This window comes from Gallus gallus, chromosome 7, assembly GCF_016699485.2.
Source record: "Gallus gallus isolate bGalGal1 chromosome 7, bGalGal1.mat.broiler.GRCg7b, whole genome shotgun sequence".
NCBI lineage: Eukaryota > Metazoa > Chordata > Aves > Galliformes > Phasianidae > Gallus > Gallus gallus.
This window is the reverse complement of record NC_052538.1, coordinates 30,205,966-30,227,125: the sequence shown is the minus strand read 5'-3', so window position 1 is coordinate 30,227,125 and position 21,160 is coordinate 30,205,966. Positions and strand designations below refer to the sequence as shown.

Here is a 21,160-nt window from a genome sequence, read left to right as displayed (position 1 = left end):
GCTACAGTCAGCTGTAACCAAATTCTATCAGGACCAGCATTAGCTATGCTTTAGAGGGATTTAGTTAAGAGAAGCTTTAGGTATAGATCCATTAATCAAATAGTTTTCTAGTTTTGTATACAGAACAGCAACTGATTGATATCGAAGAAAATTATTTAGCTATGTGAGAGAAATAATTTAATAAGTGATTACTTTAACAACAGCAATGAGAAAAAAATCAGTTTTTACAAAAATGCATGCAATTATGTTCATGTATAATTAAGTCTATCTAGAGAATGACAAGAAATGCATTATGAAGTATTTCCTCATCCAGAAAGGAAAGGAATGTGTATACAAAAAGTAAAATATAATCTGTGTTGCACAGAAAAGGTAAAATCTAATCTTCAGTGTTTCTTAACTTCTGCAAGCAAGCAAAAGGTTGGATTTTTAGTTAGTTTGTTTGTTTTTTAAACCAGGCAAGAAGTGACACATCTCTGCATCTACATGATGAAGTTTCATTCTCCTACTTAGAAAAAATATAAATATTGGCCAAATATACCAACATCAACTTGATCTTGTTTTAAATTGAAACAGAGGGTTAAAAATAGCATACAATCCATCCTTATTTCTGTCTCTTGTATTGAGTGCCATGAGTTCACAGAAATAAGAACGTTTATCATAATGTGCAAAACAAAGGACAAGGAACTCTTTCAAGTCAATGCGAATACTTGCTTGGGAGCTCTTCCTTCAGTTAAACCGTTTCATATTAGCATTGAAAAAGACTTTTCCCTCTCCACTTATTCTGTATTCTAGATAATAAATGACATATTCACGTATTTTGTACTAGTCACCATTACAATACATTAAACCTATAAATTAAAACTTTTAGCAAAATCCAAAGCGAGCTTACTTATCCCTTTTATATAAAAGTCATGCTTTTTAAATTGCATGCAGTGAACAAACATGAACGCCAAAAAATAAAAAGAAAGGACAAAACTGAAATTAACTCTTATATAAACACTTGCATATTTTTGTCCGAGTTCTCAACTGTAACAAGAACACCCACGAGCAGATACCAACCTGTTTGAGGGTTGATCAGAATACTGCCAGGTGGAATGCCTGTCGCTTCCAAGGGAAGCAAAAAGAAGCTAGTGCTAGTAGGTGCCACTTGCCCATTTATGCCACCATCAAAGGAAAGAGAGTTACTAGTGCTGACAGTTGGATAGACGGCAGGCGTGCCATGAGAAGGCTGGCTTAGAGCTGGCACTGGAAGAGGCTGCTGGGTGTGAGAAAGAGAACTCGTGGATGACCCTACACTACTAGAAGACTCTGAACCTAGGAAAGGAGTAATGAGAAATTGTTTTTACCTAAAGACAGAAACATCATGCTCACTTATAGATACATAATATATATATATATATATACACGCTTTTAAATGCTTACCCTTAAAGCTAAGCATAAGCACATAATTAAACAGTGGCATTGCCAATGAAACGTTCATTCATCTCCCCTGGAATACCATTGTAAGATTCTTTCGGTAAACCAAGGGTCAATTCAGCACTGCTTTGCACTTCATCCATCTCTAGATCTGATTTCTGGTCAGAAAATACATCTGTATACATGCACATGCACTGCACTGCAGTTCTCCCACAGTTCTTATAACTGATTGCTCACACATTCCAAAAAGATGCATGCATACATATTGATGTACTCAAGGGTTTAGATACACCAGCTATGCACACACAGATGACAGCTATTGTATACATGCAGGCCATTGGATAACTCAGGTCCATTCAGCCACATGTCCCTTCAGATACACTACTTACATTACATGCTCTATAGACACAGCCTGCATGCAAGGAACGACTACTTTTTTGTGGCTACTACTTGGCTGAGATCTGTCTCACCTGATGGACAAATTGCAGAATACTAAAAATCCCAACACACTCTTACCAACCTCCCCTCTCCCCTGGCAATTTTAAGGCTGAAATAAAAAATGCAGCTAGAAGAAAAATGAGGTAATAAGACTAATTCAGGTTTAAAAATACCATATTTGAAGTTCAAAAAGAATACAAAATAGCTTAGTGAAAGCAATTATTTTACAATTGTGAATGGCTATAAATATTGCAAGGCAGTGGAGAACCAGACCCTGAGCTTTCGGAAAGCTAATGCATGCTGACAAGAGCAATTTTCCAGAAGTCCAATGTGGAATGGTCTATAGAACTGCACTGTTTCCTAGAGACCTCTAGGCGTACAATCCAGCATACTTTTAATTAAGACTTTGCTATAACATTTACAGGACTTAGAATACGGAAGTTTAAATGTAATAGCTCTTATTAGCAGCCTCTATACAATCTAGAAGATGGGGTAAAACATATCTACCTTTTAAAGTCACCTTATTGTCCTTCACAAAGCATTTTAAGTGTAAGCTTTTCATTTGTTAGTATGAAAAATTAGTACAGCTGCAGGCATTTGCTGATGCTGTTAGCTTTTTTTTTTCCTTTTGCTAGAGTGAAATACAAAGCTAAAATCTGTAAATTGTGCAAAATAATTCGATTTTCCCAGAGTTACTTTGTTTAGATTTCTTAACAAAGGTAACCACTTCTACATTATGTAGAGAAATTAGCCTGAAGTCATCATAGTTAAAGCCAATTACATCCTTAATCAAAAGATGAACATTTTTTCTTGCAATTAATGTTTAGGTTTCTGAGAATGTATGTGATTTCAGTTTCTAAACAAATGTAGAAGTACTCTTGGAACATATTTTTCACACACAATGGAAAAAAACAAACTACTTCCTGCATTAAAGGTGTGGTAGTATACCTACAATGTAGTGGAAGTTTCAGAGAAAGTAAAAAAATTTCACAAATTCTCCTTAGAAACAGCTTTTATAAATGACAGGAAGGCCAACTGCAACACAGATGAGCGGTAACATTCTTCTTCTCTGATTTCTACTTCCAACTTCAAAGTAGCACATCTGTAACCCACCCATCTACTTCAAGACTCAAAATTGTGCACAGCTGAGATTCTCTCTTATATCAAATTTATTTACCATTTGGAATAAAAATATTTACTAAATGTCACTTTTGATTCACAGAAGAATTATATCCTTATTTTCTGCGATTTTGTTTTGATATTAGTTACACAGAGCACAACCTTTGAAACCCAAAGGCTTAAAAAAAAAATTATCCTTTTTTCCCAGAATTTCTGAATCTTACAATTAAACACTACACTTTGTTCCACTGTTCTGTTTTTTTGTTTTGTTTGCTTTTTTAGCATTCTAAAATTAAGTAAACTTTTAAAGTATTTAAATCCTGGCAATGGTACTGATCAGAACAAACAATGATTTATAGGTTTTTATGCTGTATTATGCTAGCAGGATAGCAGCTCAGATTCCTAAGACTGTACAAAGCAGCTTTGCTGTGACAAAACTAGAGTTGAACTTCAAATACATTTTGATTTGGTATTAAGTACACGTTGCTAAGTACCCTCAAATTCTTTTTAACTTTGTAATGTATTTAGATTAAAACTTAATTACTGATGGCTTTAAGTTCAACTTCCTAAGTCAAAAGTCTTCATTTAATTTGTAACCTGAATTCTAGTTCTCCAAGGCACTTACTTACTAAAGGCCTTGGTCAGTAGTCATTCTATGCATGCAGCACCCACTGTGAGCAGAGGGAGCTATGTGCATGGAGCACCTACATGACCAAGGCCTCTCCTTAGCACACATCTACAATATACGTCAAATATCAAACCAGCAGGTACTTCACTGCTAGGTAACCATGTGGAGATTTTGTAATACCTGTCTCAGATAGCCTGCCTGTGCTTTTGCTGCTTCCAGAGCTATCTCCTCTTGTCAGAACTGAGATCCCACTGAAGCTGCTGGCCTTTGTTACAGCTGGCTTCAGACTGCGGATGGAACTATCGGAGTCAGTGCTGCTCCAGGGACGGGGTTCACAATACTTCAGCTCGTTCTCAGTACTGCTCTGATGGCTGTTGGTTGATCTCCCGGATGTTTCTTTATTGATTCTGCAAGTTATAAACTAAAATTTTAGCACAAGCATCAATTGCAAAATAAAGGAAAAGAAGAAAATAAAAGGTGAAATGCATGCAGAATACTTGGGGATATATAAATATATTTTTAGAGAATGCATCAAATACCTAAATATCTGTCGTCTTTGTTGTGTACTATTAGTTTCTTCCTCCTGGATTCTGTTGGCATTTTAATAAGATAGCTTAATATTTATTAAGAAAATAGAAAAGTGAGACAGAATTGAAATGCAAATGTACTTACCTTTTATCGGTGAAATAATTCTCTTGGGAACACAGGGACTGAGTGGCAAAAAAAAAGCGTAGAACTAAGTATTAATGGCATCCAGAACCCCTATTATGGCACAGTAACAAAACAAATTGCAATTCAAAATCTTTTCCGCTAGCTATGAGCTGTGACAGCTTTCTTTATACATAAAACTGCCTGAAAATGTAACCTCTTTGGTGAGTAATTTCTATATTATGAGGGGAAGAAAAGCCAGTATAAAAAGACCTATCTGTAGGAAATTAAAGTTGACTTTAGAATAGGGCTGATCAATTCATTTATATCAGTGTTTTTCTGAAGCTGCAATTCCTTGAATTAGGCCTTTCCTCCATGCAACATCCAGCTGATGTGACTGCGTAGGTCTGTTAGCAATATCTCGGTTGCCTTTTTCTCTGCTGGAAAGTGTATAGTAACACCACTGGCTACTGCAATAACTGGACTGAATTCATCAGATATAGGCACACATACAGTAAAAGGTGAAAAAGGCAATTAACAACTTTAATTATATTGTCCTCAACAAGGACTTCTAGCTTTTGGTACAAAGCTTTCCAAGGGTACGATACATGGTATGCAAAAAGGAAGAGGCTAAGATTCCACCCTTTTTGCTTGTAACTAGGGTGAACAAAATGATTTTTGGAAAACAAGTGGGTACAACAAATTAGCCTCTAAGAGCTCACTGCACCTACAGAATATTACAAATGTGTGAGAGCTACAGATAAATGGCAGAAAAGTTGGTTAGAAGTAATCAACTTTGCAAGACAATATTTATTTCTAATAATACTGACTGAAACAGAAACTGTACTTGCAAAAAATGCAAGGCTGAACAATAATTTACTAAGTGGCACTATATGATGCTCTGGAATAAGTGAATGGATTTGTATGGCTCACATATCATCAACACCACAAACCTATTACCTAAACTAGAGCTGCAGAATTTTCATCCCACTTAACTCCACTCAAGAGAGACCAGACTTTCTGACTCAGTTTGCACGTGTGGAAATTCAGATTCTTCTACTGTTAGTGGTCATAAGATGCATTTGAAATAAATAGGTTTTTCTCACTTGTGTGTAAGAGCAAACAAATGAAAATGATAATTATCACTCCCAGTAACACTTGTAATGTCTACAGTACCAAAATCAAACCTAAATTTCATTAAGAGGGAATATAATGCATTGCAGGCAGTAATGCTGAAGAATATATGAATATATGAATATGTTCTCTATGTTTCTATGGGCTTCATGCAGTAATGATGAGAGAAAAAAAATCAGTAATTTCCCAGAAACTTCAGAATCATTTAAAAACTGAGTTCAAGCCACACTAATGATTATCTGCTCAGTACTCTTCTGATATAGAAAGTTTCCTGAAAAGCAACATCTCTTAACAAGCACACACGTGTATGTGAAGCGTTCATACAAAAGACAGCATGATTTTCTTTGATACATACGTCTTGTGCAAATATTCTTTCTCTAGCTCTCTGGTATTCTTCTTCACGTTCTTCTATGGATTTACTTCTTCTGTCATCTTTTAATCGTATTCTCATCTAAATTAAGTGATAAAGTGTCAACTTACAGATGAAAGTAGTACAGATACATCATCCAATACAACAAACAGAAGTGGAAAGTAGTATTTATTCACCTGGTTGTCATCTTTGTCTAAACTAGAGTTATCTCTTTTAAGGATGTACCGCTTCTGAAAGTCATCACTCTTCTCATCCTTTATATGCTCACAAAACTTTTGGTCAGGTCTATGAAAAGTTGTTAAAAAGAAAAATTTACGGACTTGTAAAAATACACTATACATGGTGGAACCAACTGAAAAGTGTACAATATATTTAATAGTCTAACATAAGTGACGTGTACAATATATTTAATAGTCTAACAGATGTGACAGATTTTGGTTGTCTGGGCAATGGGAAAAATACCAAAAACGTGTACTGTTGAGTACAGCTGACAACTCCTGTTCCTGGTGCATGACAAACCTGCTTTTAAAATCGCTTCCTCCTTCAAAACATTTGCTTCAGTTCCCAATTAAGGCGGGAAGCAACCACATGCCCTTGGGAAACCAGAAGTGCTCTTGAATCCAGACTGGTGCCATGCAATGGGTATTGGGCATGCACGGAAGTGAAGATAGGTGCTTTCTGCTAGAGCTGTAATATACCTCAGAATTCATTTCAAGGAAAAATGGATGATAAGGAGATACATAGAGAGGAGAAAGCATTGACACTTATAAGCTTCAAAAACATAATTAAGTAGAAATAAGCAAGAGAAGAAAACTGACAACAGTACAGGCAAGCAAGAGCTTCATGAGATCAGAGTGAGAGGAAGAAGCAATATATATTCTTTTGGTACTGTATCTACTTTGTGAAAGGAATTGAAGTATTTTGCAAACTTGTTAATTAAAAGTGATACCAACTACCTAGACAATGAAGCTGCTACTACTACAGTAAGATTTTCTCAGACAATCAGGAAGAATTTGCCTATTGAAAGGCAAAATGTATATGTACTCTTCTCTGTATCTTTACTTGTTACTCAGGGCATTTATATAAAATCAGATCTTTTTCTGTAAAACAGCCAAGCCTAACTATTAGTTACTGGATGCCCAAATATAATTAGCAGGCATTTCAGAGAACCTTTAGACTGTCTTACCTCTTTCTTTTTAAGGTCCCTGAATTTACTGCCCTGCAATCACCAACTTCCCACTCCACTGAGACGTCCCAGTATGCACTGGGTTGTTGATGTCAGTAACATCACTGATCGGCGCTGGAGCCGGGAATCTGCCTATGAGGAAAAGGTAAGTTTGGTTTTATTCAACATGGAGCAGATCTCCAAGGTTTTCTTTCTAAATTCTTATTTTATATCCGAAGTGATTTAAAATAAGAATACTGAAAACATTAAGACTCTTCTTGTCTGCAGGTTGGATGAAATGCCTGCTAATTAGTAACTATGCCTACATGGGGCTTCCAGAGGCCAATTAAAAAAAAGCGATAATCAATTAAAAAATAACAAGAAACCATATTTTAAAAGTTCTTATTCCACACTTGTATGTGTGAAGCTTCAGTCTAGGGATGCCGGTAGATGCAAAGATAACGGATTTGAAATGTATGCCTTTGTAATTAATTTCTGATAGAGTATGTAGAGCCAAACCAAAAACAAATACAAAAAGATTAAAGTTTATCTAACGTATATTCAGGCCCTATATAATTTTCTAATAACTTCCAAGAGGGAAACTATCTGCTTAAGTAAAATTTCAGCATGGTATGTTGTTTCAGTTCTACTGACTCTTAAATTAGGGTGGATAATAAAATTTTATTCCTTCAAAGCTGCACAGAGTCTACGATGAGGATGCAGGAGCTGTGAACTCCTATTTTCATGCTCATGTCAGAGTACTTAAAGAAAAACGTGCCATGCAAATTTATTAAGTTAAAGCTAGAAAGTAGGTAACACAAAAGTTAAATATAATCAACACATGAGCCCTTCATCTTTCTGTGGTGAGAGAAGGAGACAGAGCAAGTGCAGAATACAGAATAGCTGGGTCTTGAGAACAAAACTGTCAACTATGCATGGAATTCGGTGATCCTCTGATTTTTTCTAGTGGTTTCTCCAAGAACTCCCCAGCCAACACAATAAAGTAGCATGCAGAGTTGTTAACCTGGTTGATACTTCCACTGTTTGCCTTCCTTGCTACATTTACTTTGTGAGCCTGCAAGATTTGCAGGCAGAGTTATTCCAACAACAGATTTCAAAGCCTGAGTTTTTGCAGTAGATTTTTACAGTACAAAAACCAAAGCAAGTCTTTTCCCCTCTGTTCACCCTATCAGAACTTGGCCCTGTTCTACGATACGGGCTGGTCCTGCTTTGATCCAAATGAAAGGAGGTACTTGAAGCCGGTATCAATCTTTAAACAGACAATAGTTGATGTAAGTTCATATTTTATGGAAACAGTTCATAGGGCACCTCTGTGAGAAAAGCAACAAGAACTCTTAACATACAGACAGCATACTTTTTCACTGCTAAATCTTTAAACGTGCAACAGATCACATTATTACATAACAATCAGAACACTTCTCCTTACTGCATGCTTCCCAATGAACGGACAAACCCCTACTGCTGCAGATGCAGCATTATTGCATAATATATCCCAAGAGAATGTATGTACCATAAAGTTTTTCCAAGACTTTTACACTTACATTCTTGTATTGCTAGTTTTATTTACTATGACTGACTTCCCACTCTGGTCCACGTTGTGCTCTAATCCAAAGTAAGCAGCTACCCTGTGCAACAGCATTCTATGATAAGATGTCATTGGGGGAAACTTTTTTCTTGGAGCTCTGGAAGAAAGGAATAGTAGCTTTATTAAATAAACATGAACACTCTTGTTTTTTTTTTCTCCTATAAGAGTACAGTACTTACTCATTATTACCAATGAAATCTAAAATTTCCTGTTCTAATTTCAGCAGCATCATTCTGTCCCTGAAAATAAAAACACAGCAACTCACATATGAGACACTCCAATAACTCCAGCTGTATTCATCTTAAGAATACACAGATAGTATCTATGATCAAGGAATGATGAAAGACTGTAAACAGGACCATCAAGTGTCTAATACAGTATTTATTAATCATAGTACAAAGAGCCTGCAAGTAATCTCTTCCTGGTACTATCAATAGAAAGTACAGTCATCAAGAAGGCTCAAGAAGGGAAGAGTGACTAGGTTGGTTCTTGTTGGTCAGCATGGGTAGCAAGATTTGCAGAGGCCTCAACTGCCCCATGAACTGTGAATCATAGGATCACAGAGAAACAGATTGAGTAAGGTGCTGGTAACAAAAGGCATTCCTACAACATACTTACAACTGAGTAGTTAATAGCTGGCACACACTGCAATGTGATAAGATGTTAAGAGAATATAACAAACTAAAACTGAAGGTGAATGAAATGAGTATTAGCTGAAACACCATAAAATAATCTTAAAAACGCATATGCCAATTTCAATGTCTTATTAGCATACAATGAAACTAACTGTCAAAAGGTCACTGTTTGCACACATCAGTTAATATGATAGCAGGTAAACCCTCAGCAAGCCTTTGACTATAAATTTCTTATTTTCACTGGGATGATTTATGACTTCCAGGAGGGACAAAGTAAGGGACTAATACAGGCCTATGCGTTCTAATTTTTCTAATGTCTTCTCTATTGGACAAAATGTATCGGTCCATTATGATAATCTTTTCTCTTTTGTTCCCTCCCCCACTCCTCCAACAAAATGGAATATCAATACATTGTCACATTGTAAATCATAACTATAATATAAGCAACTAACAAATAACAGGAATATCTTTCACAAGAGCACTACAATTCCACTAAGCTCATCTCTCGCCTTGTATGTTAAGCCACAGATGTAGTATTAAACTCTTGAGGGAAAGAACAAACCAGAGCGTACTGCAAATTTCAAAGCAGCAGAATCACATTAACTTTCCTAACAAATGATGAACTTCGATTAGGTCAGATTTGGTTTCTGACATGTAGATTGAAGGTGCCTATAGCTCATATATTAGGTACTAAAAGAAGCTGTCTATAAATTCAGCACAGGACAGGTTAAAGTGAAAGAAGGCAATCTGGTATCTAACAAGCAGATGCTAAATGAGTACAAATTTTAAGGAGTGTTAGAGTCTCTTCAGATAGAGCTGCACACAGACAGAACTCATTATTTGCTCATTAAACACGAAAAGCATTTACAGCAGGTCAAGGTCCTGAACCTGTGTTCATATAACACACAAACTACACTGGATTGGTGTTTCAGATAGTCTTCACAACAAAATCTCATCCTAAGTAACTGATGTAATGGGAAACATTTAGAGGAAGAAAATAAAATAACAACAACAACAATAATAATGAAAACCAAAACAAACAAACACTAACAAAACATGGTGCTATACCAAAGACAGAAAAACTGCAAGTTGATTTTGCTGATGCTTACCTGGGATTGTTTTTTAACGTATTTACTAAAAATTCATGAAGATCTATACCAGTGGAATCTGTGTACTCTTGGCTGGAATCTAAAGGTAGGGTGGAACAGAACAGAATTACATTTTGGAAAAAAACAAAACAAAACAACAAAACACCAAACCTATCTTTTTCCCAATTATTGATGAACGCTGCATTTATGGGTCAATACTGTTTAACTCGTAGACACGTTGCAACAGTTGCAATTTCCAGAGAAAAGGTTTGAAGTAAAAAAGAAAAACACCAAAGCTGAAAAACGCTGTCTCGCTGAATTCTCCAATTCAAGCATAACACAACAGGCAAAAGCTTCAGTAACACTGTCTGTCTTATTAACAAACTGCTTACATTCTGAAGGAGTACATTATCATCTTGAGTCATCTCATTTCCACCGACTCCCCAAATTTTCTCCAACATACTACACTGCACTGTTGTATACACTTTCATGGACCAGTAGCTGATATACAGAAAGACTGGAGGTTGCCCAAAGAAATACTGTAATTCAGCATGTAACAGTTTAGCCTTCACTATTGTTATTCTGTAGTATTAACATTTTATTGGTCTTGCTTTCCACAACATAACATTTAGGAATTTCCCACAGCCTTCTGTCTTGTTCTGGGTTCAGAACAAGAATAAAACATTTTCTAATAACAATTTGTGTCACTGAAGTACTTCAACAACAAACCTTCCCTTTCAGCAGCACATTCCAGAGTTACAGATCTCAGAATTATAAGCTAGAGATGGTTTAATAATTTTGGAACTGGATTTCTTTCAAGAACTACACAAGTGTCAACCTGTGCCCAAGGTAGGCACAGCTCAAACTTAGGTGCCTCAGCCCTTGCTGTTCTAGGCCTTTTTCTGCTTAGTATGGAGCATAGTCCTGGCAAATTAGCTTCTACTAGCAACAGAGGAGGGGACTACTGCACTAAGGAGCACAAGATTCATTGGACACAGAATCTAAGCAGGCTTTTTTTTTTTTTAATAAAGAAGCAAGAGCACAATTTTTTTGTTTTCATTTTTAGAAGGTGGGCACACACTACAAAGGTTGAGCAAGATAGCTCTAACGCAACACATTTGTTTCGTAAGGCATCATCTTGAAGACTGACGTTTATAAATGCAGCCAAGTTCTGCACCCTGGTGCTTTTTGTTTCATGAATGCCTGGTTGCCAGCTGGGAGGACAAGATGTACAGAAACGTCACATGAAGAAGGCCTCATGGAATTGAGAAAGAGACAAGACAGACAAGTTCTAGCAGTCTCAGGAGAAGAATACTAGGTTTAAAGATATTTCCTACATATTGGTTGATACAAGATGCCTAGATATGACTTCTGTCTCCTTTATTTAAAGCAAGAGCTGCTCAGTGAATTGCCAACGTATATGCGATAAATGTGGCAAAAGAGAACATGGACAGAGGTGGTGATCATTAATTTCCGCAGTTCTATTCCAGGTAGAATAGACCTTCAATCCAGACTGCAGGAATATTAACATGCACGCATCATATTTGTCATGCTAACTTACTGAGTTCAATCCTTACTCCGAAGGATTTTTATAATCTAGATGCCAGCAAAAGTACGTGTGTGAATGACCATATAGTCAGGTGAACAAGATACAGTGAAATATTAATCATTAACATGTGCAAAAATCCCCTGTGGTTCCTGCAAACAGAGCGTTCTTAGACAGAGGAACTCTGAAGAAACGAACTTTCAGTCATCACAAAGCAACGTATTTTTTTACATTTCAAAACTCTTCCCTAAGACTTTTCCTCGCAAAAAAGTCAGACAAGATCATTAATAAATTCTGAAAACAGTGATAAAAAATACAAATTAAAAGCAGAATGATGGATAGCAAACCTCTTGATAACATTTTTCTGTGCAATTTATCACTGGACTTCTCCTTTTCCGTTTCATCTTTTGCAGGCTTTTCTTCTTTTTCACAACACTGTGACAACTGGATTTGAATTTTCTCCTGTCAAAAGTAAAAGTCAGTCATCATGGAAATTACTTCAGACAATATATATCTGCAGCAGAACTTTCTGCACTATGTCACCTGCAAAAATGAAGTAGTAACAAGGAAAGTAACTGTCTTCTTTTTCTTTCTGATTGCACATATACTCTAGCCAAACAAAATGAAGTTACTTACTAGCAAATCAAAAACTATTGAGAAGACACAGAAAGTAATATATATTTTAGAATTTAGATGCATTTCCAGGCTCTGAATGCTATTTCAAAGTGAATCTAACATATCTTGAGACAAAGAAAATTCCAGTTTTCAGAGAAATTTTATATACCTATGTTTTTAGGTAGTGTGCATCATCTACATTTCCCCCTCCATTACAGAATAAAATGAATACTTCAATCTCTAAGACGGACAGCATTACCAGATTCACACACACAAAGATAAAATATTTAGAGTAGAGAATACCAAGGCTAAATTTGCAAACCTTAAAACAATCAAGGTTTAGATTCCTCTTGTGTACTTTGACAATGTAGCTGTGCATGCAGTCATCTCAAAACCGCACGTTTCTATACAATATAGGTGAACTATCGTGAAACCCATTTCCCAGGTTGAGGAAAACAGAGCTTTCCTTTTAAATTCAAGCGACATAATGGTTCCCTAACAAGTGGAAAAGTAAGATCTTGTTCTTTGCGCCTCCTGTCTTTAACTAAACTACTAATGAAGGACTATCATATCTCAGCAAAAACATAGTAAGATGAGATAAATGGAGACAAATTCTTTATTGGAGTGGTGCCAAGAGGTGGACCACCAATCCTGATCTGTAATAGCACCTCCCCATTCCTTTTACCTGGAAGCTTCTCAAACATCTGTTTTGCTTCCCCAGAGGTAACTGAGTTTATGCTGTTACCCATCCCCCATTGTAGAAGATCCAATTCTTCCCAACCCAGCTCACAGAGCTGCCCCACAACTATGTGCCTACCACTCTCCTATCCTGCAAACATAGTCAGAATTTACCAAAGCTAAAGACTGTTCCACATGCAAACAGCTCTCTGCACAACCTCCACTAACACAAATTATTTGTCACTATAATGTTAACAGTGACTGCTCACCTAGCAGCTATGCAACTGCTACTTGAAAAAACACATGGTGACTGTCATATTAAGAAATTAATTGTGCCTCAGGTCTACCAACGCAACATGCTATTCTTCATTTTACAACAATACATGACAAAATTAAGTAAATTAAGAAGATTTTTCATAGTCTGATTTTCTCTTATTCGATCTTTGATTGGATAGGTTTAGAGTATATAGCCAAAGTTCTTAAAAAAATCATATAGCAAGAGTTCAGTCAAAGGATTTCAGAGCAAGTCATCATTTTTATGCTTCTTTCTGCAACAAGAGCTAAAAAAGGAGAGCCATCTGAACAGCCAATTCTACTACCACAAATTCTACTTCAAAGTGTGACACAGAACTGCGTACCAAAGGGCATTTTCTTGTGATTTCATGCTTTAAAACCTGTAGCATCTAATTAAGCATGACCTACTTCATGGGAAAGCCACTGAAAAATATTTTAGCTTCTGTTCCTTAGAATTTTCATTTAATCCCACTGTAGTGATAGCCGGTCTCTGCCAGCACACTGATTTAACAGACTCCTTATTGTAAAGCAAACGACCTTCCAATCTCAAACCCTCATTGCAGCAGCATGAATTATCACCAAATTTTGACTTAAAAAAAAGCCAAAAAGCCAAAACAAAGCAAAAAAACAAACAAACAAACCAACCAAAACCATCAAAATCTGAAAAATTTCTCCAGTTTAATACACTTGAATGAAGAGATAAGAGTCAAGAAGCATTACAGAGCAGTTACTCAAAGGATCTACGTTCTGGGTTCTCAGCTTTCACCAGCACTCTCTAAAATCAGCCACAATCTGAATTTACACACATCAATTTAAACCATCATTACAGACTCGTTGTTTGTTTGTTGATTGTCATCTTTTGTTTTCATTTTTCCCACTTCGGGTTGTTTCATTTTGTTACAGAAGTTCCATCTTTTAAAGATCAATTAGCTCATTACCCACATCAATGTCAAGGACACAAAACCAGTTTTTTCTTATTAAGAGCTGAAATTAATCATCCTGAACTAGTATTCATACTTCGTATATCAGAGCGTACAGAATCACAACAATCCCAGCAGCTAAACTTAGACAAAGGATGGCAAAAGAATAAAGAATCAGTGTATTACAAAGGTAAAATAAGCTGCATATATCGCAGAGTGCTAAGGAGAGATTCTCACAAGACATTGCAACAAGCGTCACCTGAAGAGAATGCTTACTATGAGAGTCTGTGATTTTAAACCATGAAATATATGGCGTCATATAGTGCAAGAGTTCTAAAAAGTCCTGATGACTTATGTTTGAAATATGCTGTGGATGAACAGCTCATCAAATGAGGATTCTCTCCTGTTGGAATAAGATGCAGTGACACAGCTAAGCCCTATTGCTTCCACCCTGATCTCCTAGTCAGTTTTGGTAGCCTTACAGGAAACATTACAGGATGATAAATCACAGTACATGGCATCCATTTTTCTACTGTCTTTTCATCTCTTACTCCACACACTGTACTACTGTTCTTAAGAATTGGATTTTTTATTAAATTAGCCGGCCCAGTTTCAAAATTTCTCTTCAAATTAACTCTTCAAGTACGTTATGGAAGGACTGGGAAAAACACTGTTTTCTCAGTTCCAAGAACAAAACCTACACAGAGACTTTGTGGCTCGTCCTTATGATGTTTAATTAGTTTGAGTTCTCACACTCTCTCACTCTCCAAAACTGAACGGATCTCCCACAGCAACAACTTTTCACCCACTCCTACTGGTTCCCTTTGCTTGTTACAGAAAGGGTGACTTTTCACAAAGATAGTTCAGAAGCTTTTCAAATAACAGCAAAAGAAGCCAATTTGCTTTATGAGGAAGACATGAAGAATCGTTTAACTTTTGTTAGGAGTGAAGACAAGAGCAGCACGAAAATCATTTCAGTGCCCATCTTCCATACCCAAACTAGGACTGGTAATAGTATTGCACTCTAAGGATACAGATAAAGTCAGAGAAGTTGGACTTTAAAGCATTTTATGTATTTTTGTCCAGTATTTAGGATTTTCTTTGAGGATATTTTAAAATTAGTCTTCAGCAATACCTCAGGCATGCGTTAAGAGAACCACCAGCAATTATTAATAACATGCATAAGTTCACTCAAAACACCAAAATTTAAAACTGCTTAAATCATCTAAATATAAAGCTGTTAAATTATGCTGCACATCAACCACACTGTTTTTCTAGCTGTCTTAATGAAGGCACACAGCATTAACTACCACGCACCCTGTAATGCTGACAGAACTAACAAAGCCACCCTCTTTGCATTCCCTGACACCAGTCACTGTAGTTCAGAAGATTCAGAAGCAGCAGATTCTTTACCAGCTATCGCCATCTCTATTCAAGCTGTACTGATATACATGTTTTTAAAATTAAATATGCTATCTACATATTTAAAGAGCACCCAAAAGACTTTCTTTTGAATAGTAAGTTACTTCAAATTGTTTCAGAAACTTCAGTAATGCGACTTTTACCTGGAGGTCCTGTGATATTTCAGCTGTAGGAGGTGGTGGATATTCTTCACATACAGCAAGGCTCCGAACTAACTTTAACTTTGTGTTTGACTAAAGGAAAGTATGTAAAATTAAAAACTATGGCTTATCAAAGTTCTATAAAGATACCAGAAGCTGTTATTTTTCCCATTCAAGTTATGTAAAACAAATTGGCTGAGAACAGCATTTTTAATCTTTTCAATAAATTACTTCCTTTAGGAAGAAAATACCAAAGCAATCGCAGTTTTGAAGGCACTATCAAGCACAACAGAGCACATCTAATGGAAAGTAAATAAAATCTTTGGGAAAGTGTTTCTGTCCACAACAATAAAAAGCCACCAAAAATATAAAGGCAAACCACAAAAGCAGACAACTAGGCAAGACAAAAAAATCCAACAGAATAAAACAAAGCTTCATCGCCAGAAAAGAAAGGGCAAAACTAAAGACACCGTTCACAACGTAACAAGGCTTCATATCAAGCACGGAGGGCTTCCTCAGCATGCCAGCACACAAGTCTACTGTACCTTCGACCTTTTTGCTGTCTGTCCAAAAGCCTGCACTGGCCGCTGAATGATAGGCACAACAGAAAAGGTTTATATTAAACTTAATAGTTCAACTTATTCACGTAAAAGTCTGCATAACAAAGTTTTAACAGTTATTACTGATGTGATGGTCAAGACCATGAAAGCAACAGCAGGTGCTTTTGGCTGAAGGACTGTATGCTTTCCCTTCTCCAATGTGCTTGTTCTCAAGTTCTCTTTCTTCATTTATACCAAGTTATTTATAAAAAAGATACAACAGAAGAAATCTAACAAATAGTAAGCATTAATCTCACTCAGTAAGATCCATGTAGTTTAAACTCCCTGCTATCTCCTGCATTTAAAATTCTCATGTCCCAATTTCTTCGGTAGCATGAGTTTGTTTGTAAAAATGTTCCTCCTATTCCTGAAACCTATGTGGAAAAATGATGGTATGAAGAGGGAAGAAGAAAAGAAAAAAGCCTCTACAGGGCAATTAATATATGTTCTAACTGTTATTTAATTTATATCTTATAGATAATTAAAAGATTAGGAGCGATAAAGAACAACTTTAAAATGGGTTGCTGATCAAAAGTTTTGCTTTAGTTAAGTAGTTCACTATCCATGAACACGCTCTCTTCTGAGATTCCTTCTCTTATTAATAGTATCTTTTGAAAAAGAACATTACCACAATCGTAGGACAGTATGCATCACTGAAATGTACATTCAAAGCATAGAGCATTTGACAGGTTTTTACCTGCCAAGTTTGAACAAACTCCTGTGATAGCTACGCAGGGATACAGGCACTCACCGTGCTGTAACATAGTTCAAGTACTGGTTTCACTACAGAACTCAAACTGATGAATATAAAGGCCTTTAATAGATATGGTTTCACTAAGAGTAAGCCTAATATTTGTATGTGAAAAATAACATTTGTAATACTGTTTCAGATCTTGTTTAACAGACAACATTCCCTTTTTTATGAAAAACTATGAAAGAACAGCTATTTTCTGTCACTTTCCTCAAGTATCAAGTGTCTTTTTTGCCCCAGCTTCAGTGAAGAGCAGAAGGGCTGCTCATTTAAATATTACTCATTTCGCTGTGTAAAGGACTCTTAATAGCTGCACTGAAAACAAACTGAACTGCTACCTCTGAGATTTTGAGCAAAGACACTTCAGCTTTTCCCATACCTTCAACAATAGAGACAGCCTTGTTGGTGTCTGAAAAACATTCTGTCCTTCTATCAGCTCTGCTGTAAGTATGCATAGTTCACTGAAAGCTGGCACTTTGTATATCCCGAGCAAAGTTTGCATCATATCAAGCTACTGAGCTTTAAGAATGGGATGTTTCCCAACCTTTATCAATTAATCCTGCACCAATTACCCTAGATGAGTTCAAATATAGGGTACTGAGTGTAGTAAAGGAAAGTATTTGAATTCTTTGCTGCTTAGCTTCATGAACATGTGACAATTCTTAGGGACAATCCAGTAGCAGTCACGCTGGGGAGAGCTGGGGATAGGGGCACCACAGGAGGGAGACCTTCTGATGTCTGAAATGAATCCAACCTCAGAGTTGCACATGAGATGAATGTCATCGCACCCATCATAATAAGACCTGTTATCTAGCAACCAATCTTTTTATGCCTTGTAAAACAATTCTTTAACAGGCCTCAATTCCTTGCTTTCCTGCATAATTTCAAGAATATCAAAACCTGAAGTACAAGCCCCCACATCCAGCTGTAACTGTGAGGAATAAGTACCAGATTAGATTTGGTATGGCTGAATTGTATGGACAACTCGTTTGAGAAAAGGTCTATGCTGCAAGGTCTCTGCCTGGAAATACAAAACCAGAAGTCATGGGACATAAACAGTAACTTCACTCGTGAAACTTTAAGATGATTGGACCCAGATCCTTACTTGCACAAAACCAGAGCAGCGGAGAATAACTACATTTCCATTGGAGTTCCAGGACAGGACCATGTGGTAGCTCCATGAATTTTAGTTCTGCTACAATTCCTCTATTTGCTAAGTTTTGCTCCTATACTGCACCTTTACATCCTCATTTGTAAAAAACAAACATTTTTTAGCTGCTTCAGAGCTTTAGAGTATCTAATCCGTAGTGAGTTGAGCAACTTCTTTAAATTTGCAACTCTGAAGGAGTTTTACCAACCTGAGAAAATGCTGTGTTAGTGAAATTAAGATTAAAAATATATTCATGCCCCATAATTAGTAATTTTGGGCATGATATCAAGGCACTTTAAAAGCAACACTTACAAAAAAAAAATTTCATAGTGAAAACATTGATCAGGTTTTTGTCTTAAAGAAAAAACTGTTAAGAAAAAGTACTATGCTTCATTTCCAACTGATTAACACAATGAAATCAGCAAAATAAAAATGGAAGTTAAGATAGCAACATTAACATGCCTTTCTCTGTCATTCTGTGCTATAAAGAAACTGGATAAAATCAGGCACAGGTCAGGCACAAAAAGGCAAACAGGGCCATGAAAAATCTTGAGAAAAGGTCTGTGTATTTCTGGTTTACTGCTTGGACACCCCAGAGGACAGACGTGACTCATGGCAGTCCTGAACAAAAGAGGTTTTCACCTTTCTACTAAACTAGACTGATTTTAAAACCACTTAAGTGTTAGAGTCCTACCTAACAACTGTACGTAGCTTTGCAATGATAGAAAAAACAGCATGATCTATGGCTCCTTGCTGTCCTGTACTGATGAGCACTGACAGCAATTTCCCATGACACAGCAGAGGATGACTAACGATCAAAATTGGAAAAATAATTTCACCACTGGCCACAAAAGCATTTTCAACAGTTCAGAAGCTGAACAGAATCTATCCAATCATGGGCCTATTAAAAATCAGTAAGTCACATTCTGGAAACAAAGACAGGTAAATACTGAAGAGACCAAAATAGCTGAGAATGAGGCAAAGAAAGGCTTCAGAGAACTCAGCTGTGGAACAGAGAAACAAAAAGGTCTGTGCCACTCTTACACTGCTTACACTAATGAGACAGTTTTCATATTCCCATTGTATATGACAGCAAATTGGTGACTGGTGCACAACGTCTCAAAATAATCTAGAATTTAGTCAAAGCTGCATGTCAAAATACAATGACCTGTTACTCAAACTACAGAGACCCAGAAGCATACGAGCTGTGACAGGTTTCGACAGAGGAACAACTGTAGCTGGTTTCTTACTTGATTGTAAAGAAATTAAAATGCAACTTAGAAAGTAAGCGTATAACATACATATTTGCACAATCAGCTACCATAGTACAAGTGACATTAACTTTCATGGACTACAGTTACACACATCTGTGAAGCCCTACACTGACCAGGCTCCACTTCACAACTGACTGTCTCCCTACCACTCCTGAAATCAACGCTCTCAGACAACGAGCTCAATTTTTAACTATACCATTCATGTAATGAGAGTGTTCTGGTTCTGATGGAGACTCCTGGACACAACATTCATGTTAATATTAAATGAAAAAGACAGCAGAACTGTCTGCATCAAAAAGATGTTTTCTTTACATAGCTGTACAGCTCCTGGTGGTATGCTACATAATTATCTCTGCCACCAGATATTACTCCCACACAACAACAAAATCAACCAGCAAAACCCCTGCCAAAGAATCCAGAGCTAAAAGCAAAGCCCGTAGCCATAGACAGTTTCATTTCCCTGTGCAGGAACGCCTGTTTGCAGGAAGGCAATCTGCCACTTGAGCCTCATAAGCTTCTACACTACTTGTTGAATGAGAAAACGTGAATGAGATTCTTCCAAGTTACTGAATTGCTGGAAAAGAAACCATACACATTCATTTTTCATGATGACTACTGGGATATTCCATTGATTAAAGAGATTACCAGCTCAGCTCTAATATCTACCCATGTTTCAGTAGTTGTTTCTCATATGTTACAGGCAAAGTACTTCATTTTAAGGACTTGTTTTTTCCATAAAGCTATCTGTTTGCACTGATACCAGCTTTAATAAAGTCAGAAGATATTAAAGAGTAGAACTGTGTTATTACAGTAGTTGACAAGATTCATTTGGAAGCAATTTAAACTAGCAGATAAAGGTTACTTCACTCAGCAGAATATTGAATTGCTACTCAAGAACAAAGCTAGTCCCAAAAGAAAGTTTTATTCAATTCTCAATAACAAGAATCTAATAAGCCACTCTCCTGTTTTTGCAACCCACAAAAGAATACTGGCATATTCCATACCCTGATCACAATTTTTATTATAATTTTTTTTTATTATTATTAACAACCCACAGATGGAATCATTCTTAGAGAAAGTTAGTGTCTTCTCAAAGACAGGCCTCCATGTTTTCTTAGAAATCTGACATTTTTTCTAGGCCTCAGCCAGGAGTCAGCCAGTTTGTCCCATGTGAAAGTCCCATCTTTTCGGGCTCCTGAACTTACATGGTAACTGCATAACTGAATCTCAGAGGTATCAAATATGCTGCCACACGTTCTTAACTGGTGCTAACACTGGTGTGTTCGCTTTCTTAATACACGATGATTTCACAGTATTTACCTCTTGTACACCTTACTCGAAATTTGATGCCACAAGTTTTTGTAGGTATATTTCCTACCTTGCAAAGATCACACATTCATACGTACCAGCTTTTCTGCTAGGACAAACTAACCTTTCCAATCTAACAGATCACACACCATAGCTGTCAGGTGGGGGAATACTGAGGAAAAGGGAAGGTACCTAGTACTGGCTGGCAGCCAAGAT

The 21,160-nt window shown here is 36.7% G+C and overlaps 1 protein-coding gene and 1 long non-coding RNA gene across 19 annotated transcripts in view; one reads left to right on the top strand and one right to left on the bottom strand.

Annotated features, from left to right (window-relative positions):
• Nucleotides 1-20,652, top strand: part of LOC107053863 — a 45,828-nt gene extending 25,176 nt beyond the window's left edge. The window contains exon 3 of the long non-coding RNA XR_001467602.4: nucleotides 6,955-20,652. This is a non-coding gene — a long non-coding RNA (uncharacterized LOC107053863). The remainder of the gene's footprint in view (nucleotides 1-6,954) is intronic.
• R3HDM1 (R3H domain containing 1) overlaps nucleotides 1-21,160 on the bottom strand; it is a 68,895-nt gene that overhangs the window by 19,571 nt on the left and 28,164 nt on the right. For 8 of the 18 annotated variants that reach the window (XM_046944130.1, XM_046944132.1, XM_046944131.1 and 5 more), the window contains 12 exons: nucleotides 16,408-16,449; nucleotides 15,866-15,955; nucleotides 12,141-12,255; nucleotides 10,269-10,347; nucleotides 8,704-8,763; nucleotides 8,481-8,621; nucleotides 5,930-6,038; nucleotides 5,739-5,834; nucleotides 4,274-4,311; nucleotides 4,141-4,191; nucleotides 3,782-4,008; nucleotides 1,060-1,314 (listed from right to left, as the gene is read on the bottom strand). In XM_046944130.1, the coding sequence (XP_046800086.1) occupies nucleotides 1,060-1,314; nucleotides 3,782-4,008; nucleotides 4,141-4,191; nucleotides 4,274-4,311; nucleotides 5,739-5,834; nucleotides 5,930-6,038; nucleotides 8,481-8,621; nucleotides 8,704-8,763; nucleotides 10,269-10,347; nucleotides 12,141-12,255; nucleotides 15,866-15,955; nucleotides 16,408-16,449 (1,303 nt within the window). The remainder of the gene's footprint in view (nucleotides 1-1,059; nucleotides 1,315-3,781; nucleotides 4,009-4,140; nucleotides 4,192-4,273; nucleotides 4,312-5,738; nucleotides 5,835-5,929; nucleotides 6,039-8,480; nucleotides 8,622-8,703; nucleotides 8,764-10,268; nucleotides 10,348-12,140; nucleotides 12,256-15,865; nucleotides 15,956-16,407; nucleotides 16,450-21,160) is intronic. The other 10 variants (XM_046944139.1, XM_046944141.1, XM_046944144.1 and 7 more) reach the window with 7 other exon arrangements.